Source organism: Mustela nivalis (assembly GCF_964662115.1).
Source record: "Mustela nivalis genome assembly, chromosome: 1".
Classification (NCBI taxonomy): Eukaryota; Metazoa; Chordata; class Mammalia; order Carnivora; family Mustelidae; genus Mustela; species Mustela nivalis.
In genome coordinates, this window is record NC_139020.1 from 145,600,370 (window position 1) to 145,626,307 (window position 25,938).

General features: G+C 52.4%; 1 protein-coding gene across 2 annotated transcripts in view; it reads left to right on the forward strand.

The window, feature by feature from the left end:
* Positions 1-25,938, forward strand: part of CCDC13 (coiled-coil domain containing 13) — a 52,758-nt gene that overhangs the window by 19,345 nt on the left and 7,475 nt on the right. For both annotated transcript variants that reach the window (XM_082724449.1, XM_082724448.1), the window contains exons 5-13: positions 1,441-1,530; positions 5,677-5,793; positions 6,988-7,092; positions 9,241-9,402; positions 12,134-12,310; positions 13,979-14,185; positions 16,315-16,454; positions 16,975-17,058; positions 19,317-19,439. In XM_082724449.1, coding sequence (XP_082580575.1) covers positions 1,441-1,530; positions 5,677-5,793; positions 6,988-7,092; positions 9,241-9,402; positions 12,134-12,310; positions 13,979-14,185; positions 16,315-16,454; positions 16,975-17,058; positions 19,317-19,439 — 1,205 coding nt within the window. The remainder of the gene's footprint in view (positions 1-1,440; positions 1,531-5,676; positions 5,794-6,987; positions 7,093-9,240; positions 9,403-12,133; positions 12,311-13,978; positions 14,186-16,314; positions 16,455-16,974; positions 17,059-19,316; positions 19,440-25,938) is intronic.

Below are 25,938 nucleotides of genomic sequence, written 5' to 3' on the forward strand. Positions count from 1 at the left end.
GTCTAGAAGCAAGGGGGACACAGGGCACAGGGAGGCAGCCATCAGGGTGGTTAGGACTCAGATCTGGAGCCTGACCACCTGGGTGTGAATCTCAGTTTCATCACTAACCTGCTTTGTGACTTCCAGTAGGTTATAAACGCACTGTGCCTCAGCTTCCTCCATCTGACACATAGCAGTACTAACAGTACTAACTTTAAGGTTTTTCTGCCCATTAGGAGATGTAACAGTGTAAAACGTTTCAACCTGTGCCTGGCAGGTAACAAGCACTAGGTAAACATTTGTACCTAGATTAACAGGGATCCTTGTGAGTATGCAGCACTCCAGCAGCTGGTCTCACTTTTGCCCATCTTTCTCTTTCTGCTGCCTCCTCCCCTGCCACTGCTAATCACAGACCCCCCTCCAGTCTTGCAAGGACACAGCCCAAGCAGTTCATAGTACCTTTGGAGCTGGGATGGAATCCACGTGCTAGAGAAAACCTATGTAGCTCCCTTATATGGCTTATATTAAATACTAATTAACAATAATATGACTATATTATATTAGGGGGCTTTCTTGAGTCACACAGCACGCAGTGGTGCCTCATTGTGACCCAAAGTCTGTGATCCTCCACAGTCCCCCTTAGTTGTTATATGCTGCCACTGAATTAGAACTTCGTTATTCTGTAACAAATGGTCTGAGAACCACCTCGAGCTCTGTGCCAGGCCCTGTGAGGGGAGCAGAATAGGCATGGGCCTTGCCCTCCTCAGAGGCAGACCCAGCACCGAGGGCCCCTTAGAGGAGGGATGCACACAGTGGGTCCCTGGAGGGAGGGGAGGGGCCACACCGGCAAACGTGTGGGATGTCCCCTCTGGCCCCGGTGCAGAGGGTTCAGCAGGCGCCAAGGCCCTGAGTGGAGACGAAGGTCTGAGAGGAAACCCAGGTGGCCAAGAGTAGAGGAAGAGGAGGTCAGAGGGGTGGGAGGGCAGGCCACCCCCGGCCTTGTTAGACGTGGTCTGGTCTTTGGGTGAACAACCGGGAAAGCTTTAAAGGGGCTGTTTGAAGCTCTGGGCTTGGCTCGAGGCCCTGAGCCAGTGGGGCAGTTTCTTATCATCTCTGACCCTGTCTTCCTGTCTACCACATGAAGTCCATTATCCCTTTACACTTGTGCCTCCCAGATTATGGACGGAGCTCCAGGATACGGACCACGGCTGCAGTATTAAGTGTGAAGCTGTTAGTGAATTCTAGTATGTGACTGGGGAGTGGACCAGAGGATCCATTAAACCCTCTCCCATTGCAGAGCTATTGGTAGGGCGAGTTCTTCCATGAATGGTCCTAAAGTGAGCTGAAAGGTGAACCAGTGAGATTCAGTAACCACACACCCGGCGGTGACATGGAGCACTGCACTCAGGCCTCACAGTTGCCAAACAGAATCAAATATCAAGTGCAAGGTTTGTTTTGCAGCTGCAGGCAGCCCTGGCCAAACTACCAGCCACAGCGGCCACCGACGGGGGAGCCAAGGCGTCGAGGGCTCAGATGGGCGACAGAGCCTTGGTATGAATTCTCTTCTATGCTGGGGAGTCTGTGAGGCAGTGATGGGCCTGGGCCTCCTGTCTTCTGTGGGAGTGTAGGCATCTCCGTCTGGGGTCCACCCCACTGAGCCAATGCCCACCAGTGAAAAGCATCCTCAGCATGGCCATCAGGGAACAGTAACCAAGTCTGTGGCCTGAGGACAGGAATGTCCGCAGTGGAGGTTAGTGAAGGTCTAACTGATTCAGTCCCCAGAGAGGGAGAATAGGAAGGGCCCGAGGACCCTGGAAACCTAGAATTTCAAGACCAGCAGGGAAGGCCTGGTCCAAATGGCCTCCCACTCTCAGCTGTTTCCTTTGTAGCATCCTCACTGGGGAGACATCCAGCCGCTTACTTAACCCAGGACAGGGAGCACACTACTGCCCAACTGAGCCCTGTTGGGGATGAGGGGACATTTCATATTCTGAGAAGACTTCCCTTTTTGGAGCTCCAAATCTACAAAGTTGGGAATGGTGGCTTGTTCCCCAGATTCCATTCTACTCAGCCAGTGAGTAGGGCCTGGAACCCAGGCAATGGGAATTGCGGCTCCATGAAAGGAAGGCAGTGTCACTATAGGCTCCAGGAAGGGGCGTGGAGCCCATGCCAGATAATAAGGAACCTCAGAGTTTTTAGAACAATCCAGAAGGCCTCCCAGTGGTGGTCTTGGGGATATAGGATACAAGGAGCCAAACCTTAGGACTCCCTGTTCAGTGCTCCTTTTCCAGCTCCACCTCCCTTTGCCTGCAACTCAGGATTAAGCCACCACTTGCCTCTCTTGGGGAGAATTCAGCTTTCAGTCTATAGTGATAGGCCCCCAGAGTTCCCATGGGGGCAATCTAAGGGGATGAAGGCTAGTCTTGGGTAACTCTGTGTCATTGCTGGAGAGGTGATAGAGGGGCTCTGCCCTTGACAGGGGCTGTTCTGTAGAGCTTTTCCTGGTTACAGGGAACATTGCTAAGCGGCTCCCAGTTTATCCAAAACATTGAGTGTTGCCATGTCCCTGATGAGGCCGCCATTGACGGAAGGATGCTCGTTCAGTCACTTGTTGGGCATGATAGGTTTTTCTGAGCCTTGTGACACAGGGAATCCAAGACAGGACCTCTTCCATAGGGGAGCCCAGGAAGGGAGATGAGTAGCCACACCAAAGGGAGGTGGGGACAGGGCCTCCGAAAGAGCCCCAGGGCCTCAGCGTTCACAGAGGGAGCTCACCCTCCCTGTGAGGCTGCCAGGAGGTGGGCTGGAGAAAGGGGTCCTGGGGTGGGCCTTGCTGCAGAAGGGGGAAGGTGGGGGAGGGCCCTCCAGCAGGAGCGGTACAGGCCAAGGCTGAGAGGCCGGTGAGCACTTAGTATCCCTATTCTGTTTGCTAGCTGGGTGTTGGCTGGACAGTGTTCTGCTGCAGCCCTGGGCCCACAAGGGGAAAGGGGAATGTAAGCCACACAGGACTAGGGTGGGGTCACCCACGGAGGGCGGCCTTGACTGACCGGCAGCTGGAGCTGGAGCTCTCAGCTTTGCTCAGTGACCGCGGGGAGCCTGGCAGGCTTCTGACAGAAGAGGAGGTGACGGGCGACAAGCCTCCGTTCAGCCATACCCTGTGTTTTCCAGGGCACCTTCTGGTCAGAGAACCAAAGCAGCGTGCACCCTCACTTCCTCGTTCAGGGTAGCCCAAGCCTGAACCACACTTCAGAGGTCTATGCGGGGGCCAAAGCGCATTCCAGAGTGGAGCTGAATGGCCTGCCTCCACATGGCGTGGTGGGCGCGGGGCTCCCTGAGGCTGAGCTGCGAGAGCACTGGCATCATCTGTTCCCCCAGCACTGCGTTGCAGTTACTCCCTCACAGAAAATAGCCCAGGAAAGGGGAGGATTAGGCCCCACTCAAGGTCCCCCACAAAGCCTGTGGAATTTTACTCTGAGCTGAGGCAGCTCTGAGATGGCAGTGATGTGGGGTTGGCCCAGCTGTCCAGGAGAGGAGGATGGGGCTTGGCAGAGCAGAGGGGAGAAGGCTGCCACGCACGTGGGCCCAACCCTCCCTAGGACACTGACTAGCCACTTTGCCAGCTACCCCAGGCCAGGCCAGGCCAGGCCCCCAGCATTGCCCTCTGACAGAATCTGTTTTAGACAGCATACTTCATATGCCTCCTGTCCGAACACTCACAGGCCTCCTGGGCCCTGGGGTTAATATACCCCTATTTTACAGATGACGAGACCAGGCTCAGAGAGGAGAGTCATGGCCTGCATTCTAGATCTGTCCACAATGCGTGCTCTCCCTGTGCTCTGAGCAGGATCACGGTCATCACATGGGATGCTCACAAACACAGTTCCTGCACCATGGCCTGTCAGGGCCAGCGGGCCTAGTGGTACCAAAGGCCCATTAGGCAGGCAGCGGCAGGGACAGGCATCCAACAGCAGGGAGCAGGAATGGCAAGCAGCAGTCAGATACGGGGGCAGGGTGGGGGAGGACACACACACACCTTATTTTTATTTTTTATTTATTTTTAAGATTTCATTTATTTATGTGACACAGAGAGAGATCACAAGTAGGCAGAGAGGCAGAAAGAGAGAAACGGGGGGAAGCAGGCTCTCCACCAAGCAGAGAGCCCGATGCGGGGCTCAATCCCAGGACCCTGAGATCATGACCTGAGCCGAAGGCAGAGGCTTTAACACACTGAGCCACCCAGGTGCCCCTATTTTTAAAGATACATTTGTGTTTTATGTAAGTTGCCAGTTTATATTCTGTTCACACTGGGTATGCTGTTGAGCCTTGTGGTGGTGCTGTGAAGAAACAGGACAGAGAAGGATTCTTGTACCCATTCCATAAGTGAGGAAACCAGATAAAACTTCTCGGACTATGTGTCTGGTTCCCCTTTCCTTTCCTGGTGATTTTCACCTGGGTTGTCCACAACCTCTGGGGACCAGGGAACTTCCCAGACCCAATATCTGCAGATCTGCCTTCCACACCAGGGTCCCTGGGAAGATTCTGTGTGTGCCTAGTGAGGAAAACTTAGAAAGTCGCTGCAGCACCTACCTGGCTTCCCAGAAGTTCAGCCTACCTGGTCTGTCGGGGCAGGACCAGATGGTCTTGGCATCATTGCCTGATGGGCTGCTCATCATCACCCATGATGCTGGGTGCCAGAAACAGCTTCAAGGGAGACAATCAGCTAGGGCAGGGGAAGGACCGGGCCCCTTCTAACCCGACTCATGTCATCCCCAACTGGCTGTGTGCCCCAGGGCAAGTTACTCCCCCTCCCTGGGCCTTATTTTTATCACTTATAGAAGGGGTTGCAATGGGCTAACTGTGGAATCCCTTTAATACCAACCTTCTGAGAGCCTCAGAAACTTCTACTGAAGACAGAGACATGGGCGGCACATTTGAAGAAAATTTACATCCAAGTAGTTTAAATCAAACATAATTAAAAAAAGAAAAAAAGACATGGCTAAGAGTTCCAGCAGGCAGAGTTTTTATGGTTGCTGCAGTTCTTCAAGCCACAGAAACAGAACATTTGGCAACGAAACTGGGTCCTTATTTCTGCTGCAGGAGCTCCTTGCCAGGAAGGAGAGCTCAAGGCCCAAGCTGATGGTTTCAGGAGAAGGAGACCCCAAGATAGGGTGGTTGTTGGGGGTTGCCTTCTGTGATGGAACTAGTCTCCTCTTTATTCTGAGTGGAGATTGTTTTGCTGTGATTCCACTCTCCCGAGCATAGCAGAGAGAGCCCACGCCTAGGGTGGGAGGGGTGGAAGGGGTGGAAGGGTCTGGAAGGGTTGGAGCTTGCAGGCCTCCTCCAAGGACTCCCCCTTGGTGGCCACCACCCTCGTCCCCAGTTGTGCAAGACTCTGAGGAAAGGCCTCAGCCCCCAGAGGTGGGCTGTCACGATACATGTCCCTGCTCCACCTGTCCCAGCCAGGTTCCCCGCCCCCAACCCAACTAAGAGGACTCCCCCCTCCTCTAGCCTCTGCTTTGCACATCTGGAGGGGGCTGACAACCGAACCCACCTCACAGACCTTCCTGATGATTCAATGACTTGCAGCACCTGGAGCCCTTAGCCCGGTGCCTGCACAGCCCTGGGTGAATGGAACCAGGATTGTTGTGATGATTTCAGCAATAAGTGACCACTCTCTCCTCTGTCCTGCCCAAATAGCCAGAGACCCCAGAGGTGAAGGCCTTGCAGGACAGGCTGGCGGCCACAAACTTGAAGATGAGTGACCTCCGCAACCAGATCCAGTCCGTGAAGCAGGAGCTCCGGATGGCCCAGAAGGTATTCCAGAGCCAGGGCTCAGGTGTTGTTGTGGGGCTGGGACTGGGAAGAGCACGGCCAGGACAATGGGTTCCATTCAGGAGCACCAAGTGCTGGGCCCTGTGAGTATCATGCTCTGGGCCAGGCTCCAGATCCAGTAACTTCCTTCTGTCAGCTCTTCCTACACACCATTGGTGAGTGGGGTTGCTGGCTTGCTGAGGGGCCCTTGTGGTGTCCTCCCCAGCCCGGACAGAGGAGGACAGTGCCCTCTACCCAGGGAGAGTCCTGCAGATTTCCCTTGAGCTACGTGCGCCCTAGTGGATCCTAGGCCTTTCCTTCATAAGGCACCTTGGACTTGGAAGCCTGCCCAGACTTGCCTCCTGCCCTCTGCTCTCTGTAATATTAGAAAATGAATAGGTTGTTTGTGTATTAAAGGCTCCTTTCAAAGGAAAATACTCAGACTTGGGACACAGTCCCAGCTGGTTCATTATTTATTTTTATTTACATAGTGAATTCTCTGGCATTTGTCTTCCCTGCTGGAACCACTCAGACTAGCCAAGATTTCCAAAACAGTGTTCTATTGTGGAAACAAGCGCCAGAGACTCGGGGCGCTAGATTGGTTCCCGTGACAGGCTTCAGGGGCCCAGGGCACCCACTGAAGGGTTTTGTTTCCACCTCAAAGCCTTGAGGTAGGGCCTGTGCCCCATTCTCCAATAGCCGCAATGTTGAAACTTTCTGGAATCAAACATCCCCAGTTGACATTTAGGGGTTCTCCTCGCTGCACTCAGGCATGGGCGCTAGTCAGAGGCTTTTCACAGAGGGCGAGGCACTGTGGTAGCATACTTCCTGCAGCCATCCAGATCCAGAAGGATCTCAGTGAACAAATTGAGGAAGCAGATTTTGGTCAACGTTGTGGTTCACTCATCCCAGAATATGTCAAGACCAGAGGACCCCATCTGGGCACTGTTGGCAGTTCCTTGCCTGCTAAAAGCATCATCAAGAAATGCAGGGGACAAGGGGATGGCTACTGTCCCAGGGACCGCTGCTCTGAGAGCATGGTCTACTGGCCTTTGAAGCAGGTGGCCGGGGTGCAGATGGGGGACCAGACCCTCTGGGAGCCCCACGCCCTCAGCGCTGCTTCTGAGGATGCACCAGTTTTAGGGCTCTCGTGGGGGCCCTCTCTCCTGGCCTCCATAAAGGCCCCTCCCTTTTCAGGTTTTGACCAGCGAGGTCGGCGAAGACGTGAATGTCCAGCAGCTCCTGTCCTCCCCGGGGACCTGGAGGGGCCGGGCTCAACAGATTCTCGTGCTGCAAAGCAAGGTGAGTGAACTTCTGCCAAAGGCCCTGAGCAGAGGGCTTGAAATACCCCCAGAAAGGTCACGCCACCCCACGTGAGAGACACAGAACCCCAAAAAAGCCCTTAGGCCCAGCAGAGCATACTTGCAGGGCTGTTGTTGAATATTCTCCCCCACTGGCCTGATTTTAATTTGTTATTTGATGAACAAGCATTTATATAACACTAACCATGTGCCAGGCCCTGGCGCTTAACACATGCCAAAACCTTTGATTTATTTTACTCTAGGCATATTTTTTCCCCTAGTTCATGTAAATTCGCGTGACTGTTGTACTTGCCGGCTTTTTCCAGTTTTGTCCAGATGCTTATAGACTTTTGAAAGTTTGAGTTACCCAGTAAAGACTTAGCTTTGTTCCCCTCCTTATGTTCTAAATATTTTGGACCAACTTTAGAGGGAGGCTAAAAGCTGGCGCTCTGGAGCCAGGCTGCTTGGACTCAAATCCCAGCTCTCAACTCAGCAGCTGTACAACCTTGGGCAAGTTCCTTCACCTCTCTGGGCCTCAGTTTTCTTCTCCCTATACCATGGATAATGATAGGGGCTCTCCCACAGGGTTGATGGGAATACCGAATGAGTCAATCGCATAAAATGGCCAACACAGTGCCTGGCGCAGAGCGAACACTGTACAAAGGTTGAATGTGGTTATCTTCTTCTTTCCCCTTCAAGCCAAGAAGCCAAGAGTAGGAATGTAACTTCCCCTATTGGCCAAGCATATGGCCCTCAGCCCCAGGGACTTCAAGTTCACAGTTCCTGGGTCGCTTGGATCCTTGGGGCCTCCTGTGGGATCCTTGAAGCCAACACGAAGAGGGGATGGCATCCAGAACACTGTGATGAATGACCGATGTGTGGCCTTGGGGTTCAAGAGACCCCAGTTTGAGTGGCCTCAGTCACTGGTCTACAGTTTCAGTGACCTTAGACAAGTCACTTTGACCCTCTGCACCTCAGTCTCCTCACCTGCAAATGGAGAGTGTTGTGGGTTAAATGAAATAACATCTGTAAAGTACCAGCACAGTGCCCAGCCATAATAAGCACTGACACATTAGTTGTTAGTTGTTATTGTTAAGCTATGTAAATAAATGATCGAGAGTTTCATACTGTGTTCTCTAATGCTTAAATGGAATTACCACACAGTGCCACACGAGGGCGCTGATACGTGCTTTCAAAACGATGGCACTGCCCTTTACTGGGGATCCTAGGGAATTTGGGCCCCCGCACAGATTTGCCCAAGGTATTCCATCATTTATGTTGTACCAACATGGAAACCAGGATTAGAAGGACCCTAGGAGTTATTCACTTCTACCCCAGTGCAATAAAGCCATCGTTCTGTGGTGTGATATCTACCTGCCACTTGCTGAGAGCCTGTGAGTGCCGGACGGTGCTGAGAGCTTCACCTGGGCCATCTTGGGGTTTCTTAAAATTACCTAGCCCTAAAAAGTGCCCATATGACTTGTTTAAAATGCAGCTTCTCCATCCTTCCCCTGGAGCTCTGACTTGTTGGTCTGGAGTGGGCCCCAAGATTTGTCATCCCAAGAAGCATCTTGGGGGTTCCCAGACTCAAGACAAGTTCAGGATACTGAATCCTTACAACATTATGTGGGGGTAACCCATTTCACAGATGAGGGGGCTCGAGATTCAGAGAGGTTAAGTAAGCTGTGGGCAGTCACACAGCTAGTGAGGCTTTGAACTGGTCTCCCAGCTTTTAAACCCCGCCCTCCCTCTGAAGCGTCTCTTGCAAGAGTCCAGGATGCCACATCTCCCAGGGAGCGCACCTGGTTTTGGGCCAGAGAGTCCGTCCTTGTACTGAGGTCCTCCATCCTATTCCTCCCAGGTTCCTGGAGTCACATCTGCTTCTTGGTCTCACAGAACCCCTAAGCAAGGGGGTGATTTTTCTCATTCTCAAGCTAAACCTCCCTCCTGTCCTCCTCTGCTTGGCTCAAGATGCCACCTCAGACCTCCCACCCCCACCTCAGTGCCCCTCACACGGGGATCCTGCATCCACCTTGAATAGCAGCGTCCTCTGTCTAGTGGGGCTTCGTCACACTCCTCAGGACAGCCCCAGAGTGGCTGAGTCTGTGAGGGCAGACCTCCCGTGCGATGACGAGTTTTACCCCCTCAGGTTCGTGAGCTGGAGAAGCAGTTGGGACAGACCCGGAGCCAGTCTGCAGGAACACCCCGTGATGAGCTGCCTGTCTATCCAGACCCAAGGAAACTGTCAGCACAGGAGAAAAACCTGCTGAGGATCCGCAGCCTGGAAAGGGAAAAACAGGAGGGCTGGGAGGTAATGCAGGTCCAGGGAAGAGGTCAGTGGGGCCCATGGGACCGGGAGATCGTGACCACCTCTGCAGGGCCCTGAGGCCCATGTGGTCACGAGCTCTGAGCCACTCCTTAGAGGCAGGAGACACCTGGGGCTTGGGGGTCCCCCCAGTGCCTCTTCCTCATGTACTATCTGTCAATCCAGCTGGAACTGCCTGACTGGGTCATCAGTCCATTTCCTGAACTTCGGGTGTTCTGGAGATGCTAGACCTGAAATTCTTACCGTAGAAGGAGCAGAGATGGTCAGGGCCCAGAGTGATGATGGCCCAGGGACAGGGTTAGGTGGGCCTGAGGGGAGAAGAGCTCCAGACTGCTGAAAGCTGGGGGCCACATCTCCCTGACTATGCCAGGAGTGGCAGGAGCCCGACTCTACCAGGCTTGTGCGACAAACAGAATTGATTGGCTTGTGTAGATGAGTGGTGTAGAGGGGGCCTAGCTTCAGGCACAGATGGGTCCAGGGATCTGGGGATGCGGTCTTGCTGCCGCTTCTTCTAGACCAGCTTCACTCTCTCCCATGGGGACGTCCGGTAGTCCCAGCCTCTCTCTTCCAGCCTGGCCCCCACAAACCAAAGGCTTCTTTTTCCCAGTGGTTCCAACCCAGTCCCAGAATGAAGTGTCCCCTAGCTAGCTTAGGCCATGAGCCCATCCCTGAGCTGTTCATTGCCACTGACGGTCCAGGCTGCTCTGACCAGCCGGGCTTCGGATCCCTACTCCAGGTCTGGGAGCTGAGTCAGCCTCTCAGAAGTGGGGAGCAGGGCTTTCTCAAAGAAAGTAGAGGAAGAAGTGGGATGGGATGCTGGCAGGTAGTGGGCTTCCTAAGAGTGAGGCCTTACCTTTCTATCAGGGGACGTCCATTCGTGAGTGCAAATCCAGGACTAAACCCTGTGTTAGGAACATTGTGACCATGTACACATTGTGATCTGTAGTACACCCCCTAGTACACCTCCTAGATCATCAAGTGTCAGGAGGGAACAGTGGGCCTGGAGAGGCTGGCCAGGCCAGGTCCTCCTCAACCTTGTATGTCAGCCAGAGGTTTGGACTCTTATTTGAAAGAAGTGGAGAACCACCAAAGTGTTTTAAGTTGTGGAGGGACATGGACGGCTGTGCATGTTGGAAAGGTCGCATGGTTAGGTGGGGGCAGGGACACCTAGGTCGGAGGACACATGGAAGGCAGAGGCAATAATCCACTTGAGACATGACCGAGGACCTGAGCCAAGGCAGTAGGACTATAACCAAAGGCCAGACACCTGCCACATTTGACGGTCGACTTTACAGGGCTCAGTGATGGGATAGAAAGGGGAGAAGCAGAAGGATTGTGCAGGACTTCCAGTGAGTCTAACAGGTGGGTAGGGGAGACAGAGAGGGAACTCAAGGGAGACGGGAAATTTGAAATGTTGGGTTTGAAAATGTTGGATTTGAGGTGCCCCTAGCTTAGAGTTACACATTCACAGAGAATAGAATATATTGCGGTCATTGAACCAATTGTAAGCCACAACATGGGTGGAAGGAAGTTATTCCCTGTGTGTCCTTCCTCTGCCAGGTGCCTGCTAGAGCCTAGAGTGTATAGACAGCAGAGCAGCAGGTACACAATGGCTGCTTATGGAAAAGATCAGTGGTCTTCAGGATTCATCATCTACTATTTTTCATTTCTGTAATTCACTTCCACAAGGATCTGAAAACACTTTTCCAATGATAATTAACCCTCAAGACCAAAGCAGATTACATCACCTCTTGCCCAAAACCCTCCTCAGGGTCTCAGTCTGGGCTCCTGATGGTTTACCTCATCTAGTCTCTGCCCTGTTTGACCTTGCCCCTGAACTGTCCCCTCTGTCACTGTGCTCTAGCCACACATGTTCTACCCCAGGGCCTTTGCTCACCCTGTCACCTCCTTTAGTCTCTTCTCAGATGTCAACTTTCAGAAAGGGCTTCCCTGACCATGCCATTGTCCTTCCCCACCCCATTCCCTTCTGCAGTTTTCCATAAGCAGAGCAACAGGTAAATAATGATAACAGGTAAAATGTTTAATATCTGTCTCCCCAGCTAGGGTATTAGATCCTTGGGGACACAGTTTTGTTCTCTGCTGTTTTCCCAACACCTATAACAGTTTAAAGCACACGGTAGCCCCTCAGCTGAGGCCTTATTTGAGAAGAAAGGAAGGAAGGGAAGGGAAGGGAGAAGGAAGGGAGGGAGGAAGGAGGGAAGGAGGGAGGAAGGGAGACTCTGAAGGCATGCCCAGCACTTGAGTTGCCCGTTAGTAGTTGACCAGAGCACGGCACAGTCTGGGCTGACGTGCTGGACACGCACGGAGGAAATGAGGCGGCACAGCAGGGTGGCCCCTCCCTCTCTTTCTTGCTCTTGGTGGGGTGAGTCACTTCTGTTTGAACCCTAGACTTGGCCTACAGTTGGCAAGTGGGGCTCTTCTCATGTCTAACTCTGACAGAGCAAGGGCAGCTGCCTTGATGCCTGTGTTCTTGGGCTGACAGAGGAGTGCTGTCATCTATTAGTGATGTCTGTCACGTACAGGGCAAGATCCCACCTGACACCCTGGAGAGGTGGGGCCCGGGAGCTGGGGTCCCAGCTCTGCTGCCTTGCTCTCCAGCCTTCGGAAGTTTCCTCCTGTCCCTGGGCCTCACCTGTGAGCAGGAGCCTGGGATCCCTTCAGCGTCACTGCCCAGGACTCTCCTTTCTGATTACAGAAACTTGTGGCTGAGCGGAATGCTCTCCAGAAAGAGCTCGAAGAACTGAAGAAGAAGTTGGAGGGCGTCAGGTCCCGGAATAAGGTGCTATCCAGTGAAGTGAAGACCCTCAGGAGTCAGATGGGGACCCTGGTGGAGAAGGGCCGGCATGATGATGAGCTCATCGATGCCCTCTTGGTATGGCTCTGTCACTCAGGCCTGATGAGAGCCAGTGCCCAGTGCCTCCAACACGGGGCCCCCAGCCTTCCCAGAAGCCCGTGACCCAGCCCCAGGCAGAGTGAGCCCTCACAGACCCCAGAGGCCACCACCAGCATCCTTCAGAAGCCCATGGCCTCACCTGGGTGCCAGCCCCAAAGCCATGCCTCAGGGACAGGAGCAGCTCCGAGGCTGCCCAAGCACACGTACACATCGTGTTGTGTGGTGTCGGTGCTGGCTGTAACGTGTGAGAACCTGGCACAGCCACTGGACCTGTGGACCCCAGAAGGGAAGAAGTGGGTGTGGGGGGAGGAGACGGGAGTACACACTGGGTCATTCCATCAAGGAACAAAAGGGACAACTGAATGTTCAGAACAAATTCTTTTTTTTTTTTTTTTAAAGATTTTATTTATTTATTTGACAGAGAGATCACAAGTAGACAGAGAGGCAGGCAGAGAGAGAGAGGGGAGGAAGCAGGCTCCTTGCCAAGCAGAGAGCCCGATGTGGGGCTCGATTCCAGGACCCTGGGATCATGACCTGAGCTGAAGGCAGAGGGCCTTAACCCACTGAGCCACCCAGGCGCCCCCAGAACAAATTCTTGTCCGTGTGACAGCACACAGTCCCTTCTGGGTACTTGGGGTACATGTGGTTCATAATGGTTAGTCACCAAGACAACCCCTAGGGTCATCTGTTCTAATCCCCTTTCACACCTGGGGAAACTAAGACTCCAATTAGTTGACTAAGTCGTCCAAGATTGTACAACTGAGTTCAAACCAGGTTGCTCTGACCATAAGGCCCACTGCTCTCCTGACCCCTAGCCTGGCCTTTTCTCTCTGGGATCTGTGCTGCCCCAGGATTTTGGTCTCTGAATCCCAAATTATGCCCCAGGCCCCCGGGGTGGCCATGCCTGGCTTGGCTGGGGGGCCTGGGTTGGTAGGTGGAGTACACCTCTGGGGATACCTCCCTGGGGGACACTAGGCCAGTGGCACCCCCTCTCTGAGCCTCAATTCCCGGTTTTTAAATAAGCTGTGGAGCTGCATGTCCTCGGCGGTCGCTGTGTGCCATCATTCCATGTTACTGAAGATGGCAGGATGAAGACTGCAGACAAGCCCCAGCCAGGCCATCCACCAGCACTGTGCCCTTGGGCTCTCTGGGCCTCAGTTCCCTCCGTGTTCCCAGTCTCCTTCCTGTCGACTGTCAAGTGAAGCCTCCAGACTGCTAGTGTCCTGGGGGCATCTGCAGGAGATGGGGGACCTCAGTCAGGTGCTGAGGGATGCCTGGCCAGGGGTCCAGGTACTGCCTTCAAGGCCATCTCCCAGCAGAGGGATAGGGTGTCTTCTTCCCCAAATATCTCCCCCACTGGCTGAGATGCTTTCTGTCATCCCGAGAGTCCCTTCGATGTCTTTCTCTACCCCATCTCAGAGACGGAAGTTGAGGACAGGAAAATGGCATGGTCCCCACCTACCTGGTGGGTCCCCCAAGGGCAGGCAAGGAAAGTCCACCTGCTTCTCAAAGGAACAGGTGGCATCCCACTGTTAGGGTCCTGCCGCAGCAAGAAGTGGGTGAGGGAAGGCAGTCTTCCCTATCCTGCCTTGTCCAGGGGTCATGGCTGACCTTGTCTGTCGTCTGCCCTCCTGCCTGGCCCTGCAGGACCAGCTCAAGCAGCTCCAGGAGATTCTGGGTAGCCTGAGCCTGCAGGACGAGAAGACCCGGGCGTCGCAGCGCCGCCTGGACCAGCGGGTCAACAGTGAGGTTCAGCAGAACAGCAGCCTCATCACCCAGCTACGGGCCATGGTGGCAGAGCGGGAGGCCAAGGTGCAGCAGCTGGAGGTGGAGATCGGCCAACTCAGTGTGCAGGTGAGCTGGGCGCCAGCCCGGCCTGACATTGTCTCCAAGTCCCAGAAAGTCCATCTACTGTCCAAAGAAATCTCAGCAGCTTCCTCTGCTCTCCACTTATCTTCCCTCAGGCCACACCACGTCCTCCCTAGCTCCGCTCTGGCCCTCAGCTTCCATCTGGCTTCCCATCCCTTCTCACATACCCTTCCTCTCTTTCCTGGTTGTCTCCTGCCTCTGCACAAAACTTGTCTGTGGCTCCCGGTAGCCCTTGGCTTCAATCCTTAGGGGTCCAGGCTCCCTCCTGCATCTTCCCAGCTGTGGCTCTCGTCCTAACAATCCAAGATGGTGGCTGCAGTGCCAGGCTTCATGTTCGAATTCCAGGCAGCGGGAGGGTGGAAAGGAAGCAGTACTCCACCCAGCTTGCAGGGCCCCACATGATGAGCTCCTGCTGCCTTCCCTACTGCATCCCCTCTTCACCCTCCCTTTCCTCCCACACTCTGGCGGCATGACCACCATTTAGCTCCTCACACAGCCCTGCTTTCTCCGCACTCCAGGCCTGTGTGCATGCCTGAAGCACATGCCTTCCCTTTCCTCCCCCACTGCCACTGCCTGGCCGGGGCCCCCAGCCTTTAGGCATTACCAAGTCATGAGCTCCTCCAGGGAGCCCTAGGGCCCCCAAGCTGTACTCCATGCCCCTCTTGGGCACTCTCCTAACTCCCTGTGAGTCCCCAAGACAAACTGTTGTCACCCTGTGTCATCATTTTCCTGCCCCCCACTCCCAGGGGCGCATACCTCAGTGCCTCCTGGCTTGGCCCAGGACTGGGCAGCCAGTAGAGGCCCACAAATGCTATCCAGTGAGGGAGCTCCTGAAGGGTTGGACCTTGACAGATGCCTTACGGGAATAGCCCAGGCTGCCAGGAGTCAGGCCCCATGGACTCTGCAGTTCCTTCTAGCGGTGGTGGTGGTGTTCAGAGGGGAGGGGACTTGGCAACCTTGACAGGCACACAAGTCTCCCAGTGACAGAGAAGCCTCACAGCCAGGCTGACTGGTATAGCCCAAGGCATGTCACAGAGCAGCCCTGCCCTTTATTTCCAGGGTTCTACGATCCCCTCAAAAGCATGGGAGCCCTGGAGCCCCTCAGCTCCAGCCGTGGGCTGGTGTTGTTTGGGGCTGGTGGTTTGTCTCCCTCAAGCCATGCATCCCCTAGGACCCCGGTGGCTGGGTGGAAAATGCTGAAGTCCCCGAGGCTGAGGGGAGCCCAGGGTGATGTCAAAGGCCTGGGGACAGCGTGTGTGTGACAGTGAGTGGGGGGCACTGCCTCGCCATCCTTGCCCTGCTTGCTTCCCACTGGGAAGTGAAATCTGAAGGAACACACGGGAACATTCCAGTAGTTTCACCTCACCACTGTCCTGCCTCCGGACACACAAAAGAGAAGCACTTCTTACCTCAGAGATCATCAGCCAGCTGGGGACCAAGCGTGACCCAGCAGATAGCTGATGGGTGCGTCTCAGGGGAGCTGGGGCTGGGGGACATGCCGGGTGGGCTGGCTCTCACACCAACTGTCCACCTCTGCTGGGGGTCCTCGAGGGACTCCTTCTTCAATCCGGCCTCACCAGCTATCCGGAAGAAGGAGGTGGAGGGAGGAGGAAGGGGAGCCTGGTGAGCCCAGCCTCCACCCAAGACTGTGGCCCTTGCTGAGGCCCTGCCAACCTCACTGGTTCCGGCTGTCTGCCAAGTCCAAGTGTCTCCAGCTGACAAAGGCAGCTGGGCTCAAGTCACACCTGGCATTCACCCTGCGTGGGTGAGGCTGCCCTCGAGAGGTGGGCCCACTCAAAGTCATCAGACTCTGATCTGGCCCGAATCAAAGGCCGTGCACTTCCCTTTGGGACCTGAATGTAGAACAGCTTCCCGGCCCAGTGGCCCCCTGGCGCCATGTAGCTCCCTTTCTGAAGAGAGTCATTATTAGACGCCATTATCATGCAAGGAGCGCTTTCACTGCCTTCACCAAACAGGCCTGGCTTTCCACTCCTGAAAAGAAGCCTCTTTCATATCCCCTCAAAGCCCCTAGCTCTAGCCAAGGCCCCCCTCCTGCCTTCTCCAGGCCTCTGAGCCAAAGCGCTGAGAATCGACCCCACATCTGTTCCCTGCAGTATCTTCAGAATAAAGGAGTGGGCAAGGGGTCTGGAGGGACCGAGGTCAACACCGCCTACACCAAGTTCCTGGAGGACCCGGGCCAGACCAAGTCCCCGGCCTCAGCAGGCGATCACATTGGCAGGCTTGGATCTTCTCGGTAAGAAAGAAAAAAAATGGGATAGAAGGGTTGGAAAATGAATACTAATTATTCAGAAGAAAGCCTGCCTCCTCTGGGAAGCCACAGGTGCAATTTTAAGATGACTGTGGCATTGTCCTTGCAATATGAGGGCCTCTCGTATTCCATTAGCCTGCATCTGCTTGGGGGAGCCAGCTAGGCCCAGATATTATTATTGGTGGCAGTAATAATTACTGGTGGCAGCTGCCTGTGATATCGTCTCTGAGCTGGCCTTGAAACGCACCTGTTTCTAGGACTCCCCAAAAGACCTGTGTTGGATTGCTCAAGGCTCTGATGTCTCCCGGTTCTGTCTCATTTTGAGCCAGCAAGAGTCCTGGAAAGAAGGGCAGCAAATCCACAGGACTGCCCAGTCCAGGTTGCTTCCAGGGCCGGTACTGGCCTCCTCCTTGGGCTCCCCGGATCCCTGCTGGCCCCTGCTCTCCCCCCAGGTGAGGCCCAGCCTGCCTTCCTGGGTTGATGAGCCCCTTCTACCTTCACACAGCTCCGTGACCAGCCTGGGCCACACGCTGGTGGAATCTGCTCTCACGTGGCCTTCTCTGTCCAGTCCTCATGGGGCCTCACCCAGGTATGAACCCGGGACCTCGGGGCCCCCATGGTCCCTCCCACCCTTGATCGCTCAGCCGGTACTGCCATCCCACTGAAAGGAGGGGAAACCGAGGCCAGGCCGTGTCCAGGGACTCCTCCAAGTTTACATAAGGATGTGGAGGGTCAGGGAGACCCAGTGCCTTGTTGGAGGTGATAGAGCAAGAAGCTACTGGACCCGAGTCTTGGCCTCTGGCTTGCAGTCTAATGTCCCTTCCTGCTACCATAGAGTTAACACAAGGAACCTTCCAGGGCCTGGAGCCCAGCTCCCTTTCTTGTCTTCTCTTCCCCACAAGAATCAGTCTCTAAGGGAAAAATTTCATGTCATATGGGTTCCCAATTTAAGTCACTGATATCCCCTCAGCTCTCTGGCCCCCTCTTTGTTGTTAGAATCAAGCCTAAGGCTTCAATGGGCTTTTTGTTCTTCCTGCCAGCTCACAGACAAATGGTAGCTTTGTCCTGCCTCTGAGCCCTGTCCTGAGCCCTGCCCCCTGTCCACTGGAGCCATGCTCCTGCTGTCAGCCCCCATCCCCACCCCTTAGGCAGGTCAGCTCAGGCTCTGGGCCAGGCCTCTGTGAGGCCCGAGTCCATGTTTGACTTGCTGTATGGCTCCAAACAGTGATCATCTCTGAGATGTTATTTCCCAAGAAGGGCTTGAGACACTTTTGGCAGCACGGGGACCGTGGGCCAAGACCAACCCTATGGCTGCCCCACCCATCAGCCTGGGGTCACCAGGGCATTTGGGTGAGAGTGGGCTTCTCTGAGCCACAAGGATTCATGCCACACTTCCCAAAGTGGGAGGCCTCCTGGTGCCCCATGGAGAATGGACAGGATCTGTCTCCCTGAGGTTTTAGTCACAGTAGTGGGAGCAGGAAGAAGGACAAGACCCCTTCCAAGCCACTGTGGCTGTGACCTTTGCCCTCCACAGGGAAGCAGGAGCAGATGTGCTCCTCGGCTGTCCAGTCTGCTAGTTCCCAAACTTCCGTGTTGTACACTACACAGATGCTTGCTGAACCCAACCATGTGCCGGCCCTATCTCCTTGGAGCATACCATCCTCTTCGTCAGTGACAGGACAGGCAGGAGTGACCCCAGAGAGAATGTCTACTGGGGCTGGTATGGTGACTGTGATGGGGTGTCTGGGAAGAGAGCCCCTTTCTTCTATGCCCCCCACCCCCTCTCCCCCCATGAGAAAATCCTGGCGGTGAGATGACCAGAGATTTTCTGAAGGTCAGCATGCACGTAGACCCACAGGCTATCTGCTGGGTTACATGTGGGCTCTGACTCGGCAGGTCTGGACCCCAGCTGCTGACTCAGAGACCATAGTTGGAGCAGCAAGGCCTTAAAGTGTATTTAGGAGTCAGAACACGGAAGGGTCTGCAGTGCCAACACCTCAGTGTTCAAGAGGAGAACCCAGGGCCAGAGAGGGAAAGAGACCCCTGTCCAAGACCCCAGACCAAGTTAACCTCTGGTCTCGCATGCTCCAGCCCAGCTCTCCCTCTGTCCTGTGATCCTAGAGGAGCAAACCAGGGCCACCAGGGTCTCAGGGGGGAAAGGTGAGAGCAAGGCAGAGAGCAGCTTGGGACTTATATGTGCACTCTGGGGTGGGGGTGGGTGGGAGGCAGGGCTCCCCTTCTGTCTGGGCTCCAACCTGTGGGTAAGGGTCCAGTAGGCAGGCCCATTGATAAGGAAGGAAGCGGAGACAGGCTAGATCAGCACTGAAGAAAACTGACCAAGTCACCAAGCCAAGTGACCATGAAAGTGGGCTGGGCATGGGGCCAAGTCAGGGGCTACAGGAGGGCAGGGTAGGTTGACAGGGAGACAGAGGTTGGGCTCACCTGGCAATGGGCAGGGCAGCCAGGCCCCTGGCCACACAGATACCCAGGCCACCCTAGGCCCTCAAGGGCCAAATTCTATAGCAGCCAGCCCAATTCCAGGCCCCATACAGGGACTGGACGGACAGAGGTACTGATGCAGCTCTAGCCCCGGTGGGGTCAGCTGTGCAACCAGCTGAGTGAGATCTGGAGACTTCAGCAGGCACAGGAATGATGGGCTGAGAAGAAGCCAAAGGAGGAGGACCAGCAAGCCCAGGAAGGACCGGACTGGCTTCCTTCTCTGTGGTTGTCTCTGAGGATCCCTGAATGTTCTTCCAATCCCTCCCACCATCACGGGTAAGTGTACATCTTCAGATAACCCCTCAGATGACTTTTGACCTCTGCCCTCTGCCCTACCCTGGTCCTCAGGTTCTCGGACTCCCCGGAACAAAAAGGCTGGCAGGCACAGGTGACAGAGTTCAAGGCCCTCTGGCAGGCTGCTCAAGTGGAGCGTGACCGACTCACCGAGTTTGTCAGTGTCCTGCAGAAACGGTAACACATGGTGCCCAGGCACGAGCTACTGTGGGCCCGTGTGGGCTGGGGGTGTGACAGCCTGGCACAAGGCTTGGACAGGGACCTGGTCTCATCTTTGACTGGGTCCACCTTCCTGGAGAGTTCAGCTTCCACGGTGTGGGTCTAAAGTATTCCCATTCGCTACTTGTTTGCCTACCTAGGTTTCCCACAACCTTGGGGCCCTATTATCATAAGTGCGGTTTTCCTTGTCCTACGTGTATTCAGTGGGACTGTCGCATGCATGAGGACGTGAGGTGGGAGTCTCAGGGGAGAGGCTCTCTGGAGCAGTTCTATCAGTCAGATCAGTCCACAAATAATCAAAATCTCTGATGATCAAGACACCTTCCTCAGGGCACTGGGGGAGTTGGTGGGAAGACAAAGGCTTGACGCACATCCGAATTATAAAGAGATAAAGAGCGAGAGTTGCTCATAGATGGCTGCTGAGACTTCTCTGGGGAGAGGAAGGGAAGCACGTGGCCCCAGGCAGTGGACCAGGAGGCATAGTTTTCTCCAAGGGGCTGTTGACAGACTTCCATTCAGATAAATCAGTGCTCCTTGTTCAAGTGACCCTTTTGGCGAGAATTGCAGGTACTCAGGCCAATGCATGGCCCAACTGTGTGACCTCCACACTGAAAAATATAGAGGACACCACTGAGTTCCTGCCCTACCAGGGCATGTGGCCAGGGCTCTGTGGTGACAGACAGTAGAAACCAATCCTGGCTACATTAAGGGGAAGGCAGATTTTGGAAGGTGCTGGCAGGCTTCAAGGGATGGGACAGGAGAGGAGCCCAAGAAGTCTGGGAATCTTGGAAGCTGGATGCAGTGGTAGGAACCCACACTGGCCGGATGGTTTTTGCTTCCTGTGCCAGTGGATTCTGGGAGAGAAGGTCTAGCTGGCCTAGGTCGCTCACAGGTCCTTCCCTGAATGCAGGCCAAGCACCTTGAATGGAAGTACCTACAGGTGCTCACAGAGTGGAGGAAGGATGGCTTACCAAAGGGAAAATCAGACTGCCGTTAGCAAAGAAGGAGTGAGGGCTGCTGGGAAGTGGTCAATGGATGGCCAGTACCTAAGCAGTGAGAAGGGACCAGCTTTAATGGATTCTTGTGTGTGTGTATGTGTGTGTGTGTGTGTGACCCATGAAGACACGAATTGCAGACATACTCAGGGATAAGAGAAAGGTAACATTAATTCTCTTTCTGTAACTGAAATGTAGTGGCTGGTACAAGCCTCCAACCTACCAAATGGAAGAAACATTCTCCCGTTTCCCTCGAGTGGAGCCAGAGTTTTGGGGGGTTTCATGAACCGAGGTGACTTCGTTATGTACTGTTGTGTAACAAACCACTCCACATCTCGTGGCTTCAAACACGATGGTATATTCCTTCTCCTGGCTCTGTGAGTTAGCTAGGGGATTCTAGTCCACATGACGTCCGCATGACTCACATGGCCCTCCACAGGAAACTCCATGGAGGTGCCTCGCTTCTCCTTTACTGGCCTCTTTCTCCACGTGCTATTCCCTCTCCCAGGGCCTCCCCATGCAGAGCTGGGATTTGTGGGAGGCAAGCAAGGCACTCAGGGCACAGAATTTAAGGAGGCACTGACTAGGGTCATGCAGGTGTGATTTTCTCTTAGCTTGATCTTTTTGGGTTCACTCTGCTGCTCTGTGTCATTTTAGGGTGCGGGGGACCTAGCTCTCGGAGGCTGTCCCAGGCCCATGAGCCAAGACACATGGCCTTTCCCACTCAGGGGCATTGCTGTCTCCTGGCGCTCTAATAAAGCATTCAGATGCCCCCAAACCTGTTTGGATTTCTCACTCTGAAGTATAGGACCTGCCCTTCTCAGAGACCCCCAGTTTTTCTACTCCCTTCTTTCTCTGGGGAGTCTGTACTGGTCTTACATCAGGGAGGCAGAGCTTCACCTTTCATACTCTGTCCTACCACTGCCAGCGGCCTCAGGCCCCCTGCAAGTCCCCAGTCTTGTGTCCTTATCCCAGTGAGACTGCTGTGCTCTGCTTGGGGGTCCCTTTTCCCCCTCTCTTTGTGCAGTCAGACTAAAAATGACAATAGAGCTCATCCTTGTTTCCGTTCTCTCAAGTCCTGTGCCCAGGGTTCATGGCCTCTCGTCCTGTTGTCCAGTGTCTGAGAACAACTTATTTCTGATATTTTATCCACTTTTCTAGTTGTTTACAATAGGAGGGGCTAGTGTGCTTAGTCTGCCATGACAGATGTCACTAAACATGCTTTTTAAAAGCATATAATTGGCTTTGTTTTTAGTTTTTATATATTTTTTAAAAATTTCATTTATTTATTTGAGAGAGAGAGAGAAGGTGTGTGTGAGAAAAGGGGGAGGGGCAGAGGGAGAAGGAGAGAAAGAATCCCAAGCAGACTCCCCACTGAGCATGGAGCCCCACCTGGGGCTGATGAAGGGCTCAATCCATAACCCTGAGGTCATGACCTGAGCTCAAACCAAGTTGGACACTTAACTGAACAAGCCATCCAGGCACCCCTTGGTTTTGCTTTGAAATTCAACCTGAGACTTGGTGCTTGATGAGAGTTTAATCCATTTTCATTTTTGTAGTATTTGGAAATAGTTTGATCATCTCAAGTAATATTTTCTATTTGCCGTGATTTCTCTGCTCCTTTTTCTCTGTTCTCCTTTCTTTTGGATAAGTAGGGTTTTATTTCCCTCTCTTTCATACAAGTTTGGAAGTCATACCTTCTATCTCTATTCTTTTAGTGGTTACCTATAACTTTTAACATAGAATTTAGCAAGTCTAAAGTCAGTAGATTTCTTTATTATCCCTTTGAGCAATAGGATAACCATAGAGGTTTTTGTTTTGTTTTAGTAATCTCTACCCCCAACATGGGGCTTGAACTCACATCCCCAACATCAAGAGTCCCATGCTTTTCTGACTGAGCCACCCAGGTACCCTGAGAAGTTTACAGTGTTTAACTCTGACTCCCCTACTTGTGTCTTTCACGTTACTGGTTTCTAAATTTCTCTAATACTGCATTCTTCTTTCTAAACCCTCCAAGTTAATCTTTTAAAAAATTAGCCAGGGGCGCCTGGGTGGCTCAGTGGGTTAAGCCTCTGCCTTCAGCTCAAGTCAGGGTCTCAGGGTCCTGGGATCGAGCCCCACATCTAGGTCTCTGCTCAGTGGGGAACCTTCTCCCCGCCCCCCTTCTCCACCTGACTCTCTGCCTACTTGTGATCTCTGTCTGTCAAATAAATAAATAAAATCTTTTAAAAAATTAGCCAGCGTTCACTTACTTTGGCCAACTCAAAAATGTCTCCTGTCACTCTTGCTTCTTGTATCTCAGTCTCCCTTCTGGGTTCAGCTTCCTTCTTACTGAAGGGCTTCCTTTTGTTCAGCTGAGACCACGTGGATGGTAAGCCCTCCATGTCCTTTCTTATTTTGGAATCTTTATTCTGCCTTTCACTTGAAAGAGAATTTCATTTGGTGTAGAAGTCTAGATGGTCGGGTACTTTCTCTCTGCACCGGGAGGCTATGACAGCTCACTGTCTTTGAGTGTCCGCTGTGGCCAAAAAGGAATCTGCTGTCAGTCTAGTTGTTGTTCCTTCCTAGTCACCTCTTTTCTCTCTAGATGTTTTTTCAGATATTTCTTTTGTCTTTAGTATTTGGAAGTCTCACCGTGATGGGTCTAGGTACTCTATCTCATTGTGTTTCTGCTACTTGGGAATTGGTGTGGTTTTTCATTCCGAGGTCTTCAGTCTGTATATTGCCAAGGGCATCTATCTCTCCTTGTGTTGCCTCTCCTCATTGTTTCTTTTCTTCTCATCTGAAATGCCTAGTCAGCCCACAGTAGACCTTCTTCTTTTCTCTGCAGCTCTTAAACCTCCGTGATATTTTGGGCTGATAACTGCATGGTTTCTTCAAATCTGGCTTCCAGCTCCCTAAATCTCTTCAGTTGCACTTCCTCTGCCACGAAACCTATTTTAATAACTTATTTTTTCACTTCTAGCAGTAAAAAGAAGCCTTCATGAGGAAGACCTCTCCTTGTATTAATTTTAAACTCACTCATCCCTTTAGAGTTGCTCTCTCCTCTTCATTACTTACGACCCTAAGTAATGTCTGTTGACTTCCCCTCCTAGTGAACAATTTCTCTATGTGGTTTGCACCTTCGTGTTATTTCTGTGAGCTTGTCTTCTGTGTTGTTGGTTTATTGTCTTTTCCTGTGGGAGTTCTCGGGTTAGGAAAGTGCTCCTGTGGAATGGTTCTGCTTTTGTCTCTGTGGAGATTTGGGGTTCAGTGGTCTCTGATTGGTTCTTTATGCTAATTTATTGGTTTAGCGTTTCCTGAGCGCATGAGCACTGGCCTTGTGTTTCAGTTTTCTCGTAATTGGTGCTTCCCCCCTCCCACACTTAAGGCCCTGATCGACTACAGGCTTCCTTACCACTTCCCTGGCTTATGGGTGTCTCAGTCTTTTATTGCAAACGGGGAACTCTGGAGACTTCCAGAATCATTCAGGGAGCTTCCTTGCAGTCTGCTGCCTTATAGGAACCTGGGATTATAGCTTCTGCCCTCACATTGGCATCAAAATCCCTGCTCTATGCGATTGGAAGTTTTATTAGTTTTTCATTACAAATGTATTTCTGTTATTGTAAAAAGCCTTCTTTTCCAACCTGCAGTTCCCCATTCCCCATAAAAAAGAACTGCCAGAACTTCTAAAATGTTTTATTTGCACATCCAAAAATGTACCTGCAGATATATGTAGATACATGCCTGGACATATGTGTACATATGCACATTTTTATTACAAGATGAGCTCACGCTAAACACATCTTCGCATTTTTGCGAGAGTATATCACTGTCAGTTCCTAAATGGAATCACTGGATCAAAGAATGTGTACATTTAAATGTTCACAAATAATGATATATTGCCCTTTTAACATAAATCCATTTGCATTCCCATTAATAATGGGAACTAGCTGCCATCTCCCCATACCCTCACCCCTACAAAGTTTTATCAATCCATAACATGTTTCCAAACTAATAAAGGAACACTATTATCTCAGTTGTTTTGATCTACTTTGCTATAACCAAAAGTGGGGATGGGTATATTTTTCACATGCTTATAGCCCTTTTTTTTTTTTTAAGATTTTACTTATTCATTTGCAGAGAAAGAGAGAGAGAGAGAGAGAGAGAGAAATCACAAGTAGGCAGAGAGGCAGGCAGAGAGAGAGGTGGAAGTGAGCTTTCCCCTGAACAGAGAGCCCAACGTGGGGCTTGATCCCAGGACCCTGAGATCACGACCCGAGCCGAAGGCAGAGGCTTAACCCAGTGAGCCACCCAGGCGCCCCACTTATAGCCTTTTTTAAAAAGATTTTATTTATTTATCAGAGAGAGAGATCATAAGCAGGGGGGAAGGTAGAGGGAGAAGCAGGCTCCTGCTGAGCAGGGAGCCTGATGTGTAACTTGATCCCAGGACCCTGGGATCATTACCTGAGCTAAAGGCAGATGCTTAACAGACTGAGCCACCCAACTGAGTGCCCCGTTTATAAACTTTTCTGTTAAATATCTATGCAAACTATTGCACATTTTTTAGGGAGTCATTTATATTTTTTCTTTACATCCATAAAGAGCTCTTTATGAATTATGTATACAGTATTATGTATGTAGTATAATATTATGTTTGTTTTTCATAAAGGTCTTGTATCATTTATATTAAATTAATACGTGGGAGGGGGGGTGCCTGGTTGGCTCAGTGGGTTAAAGCCTCTGATCCCAGGGTCTTGATCCCAGGGTCCTGGGATCGAGCCCTGCATCGGTCTCTCTGCTCAGCAGGGAACCTGCTTCCCTTCCTCTCTCTCTGTCTGCCTTTCTGCCTACCTGTGATCTCTGTCTGTCAAATAAGTAAATAAAATCTTTTAAAAAAAATTAATACCTGGGTAGGGGGACCTCCTTATCTGAGTATTCTTTGTCAGTATCCCCACACTTATAGCCCTCATGAAAACAAAATTTTTACATGAACATATTCACTAATGATTTGCCTTACTTAATATCGTTCACTTTAAACTACCACTGGGTCAGTTTGGTCAGACTTTTGAACTCTAATAAAAATCAATTACAAAGGGGCGCCTGGGTGGCTCAGTGAGTTGAGGCCTCTGCCTTCGGCTCAGGTCATGATCTCGGGGTCCTGGGGTCGAGCCCCGCATTGGGCTCTCTGCTTGGCGGGGAGCCTGCTCCCCTGCCTCCTCTGCCTACCTCTCTGCCTACTTGTGATCTCTGTCTGTCAAATAAATAAAATATTTTTAAAAAATCAATTACAAAGTAAAATGACAAAGGAAAAAACATCTGGTCTGTCAGAAGGTTGATGCACATGGTGTGAGAGAACTGGTAAGAGTCACCCTGAAGCCATGACAAGCATCGAGATAAATTAGCCCATTTTGTGATCGAAGAAGAAAAAAATCTGTGAGAATCAAGACTGGTCCAAAGAGAATAATCAGAATCCCAATGGG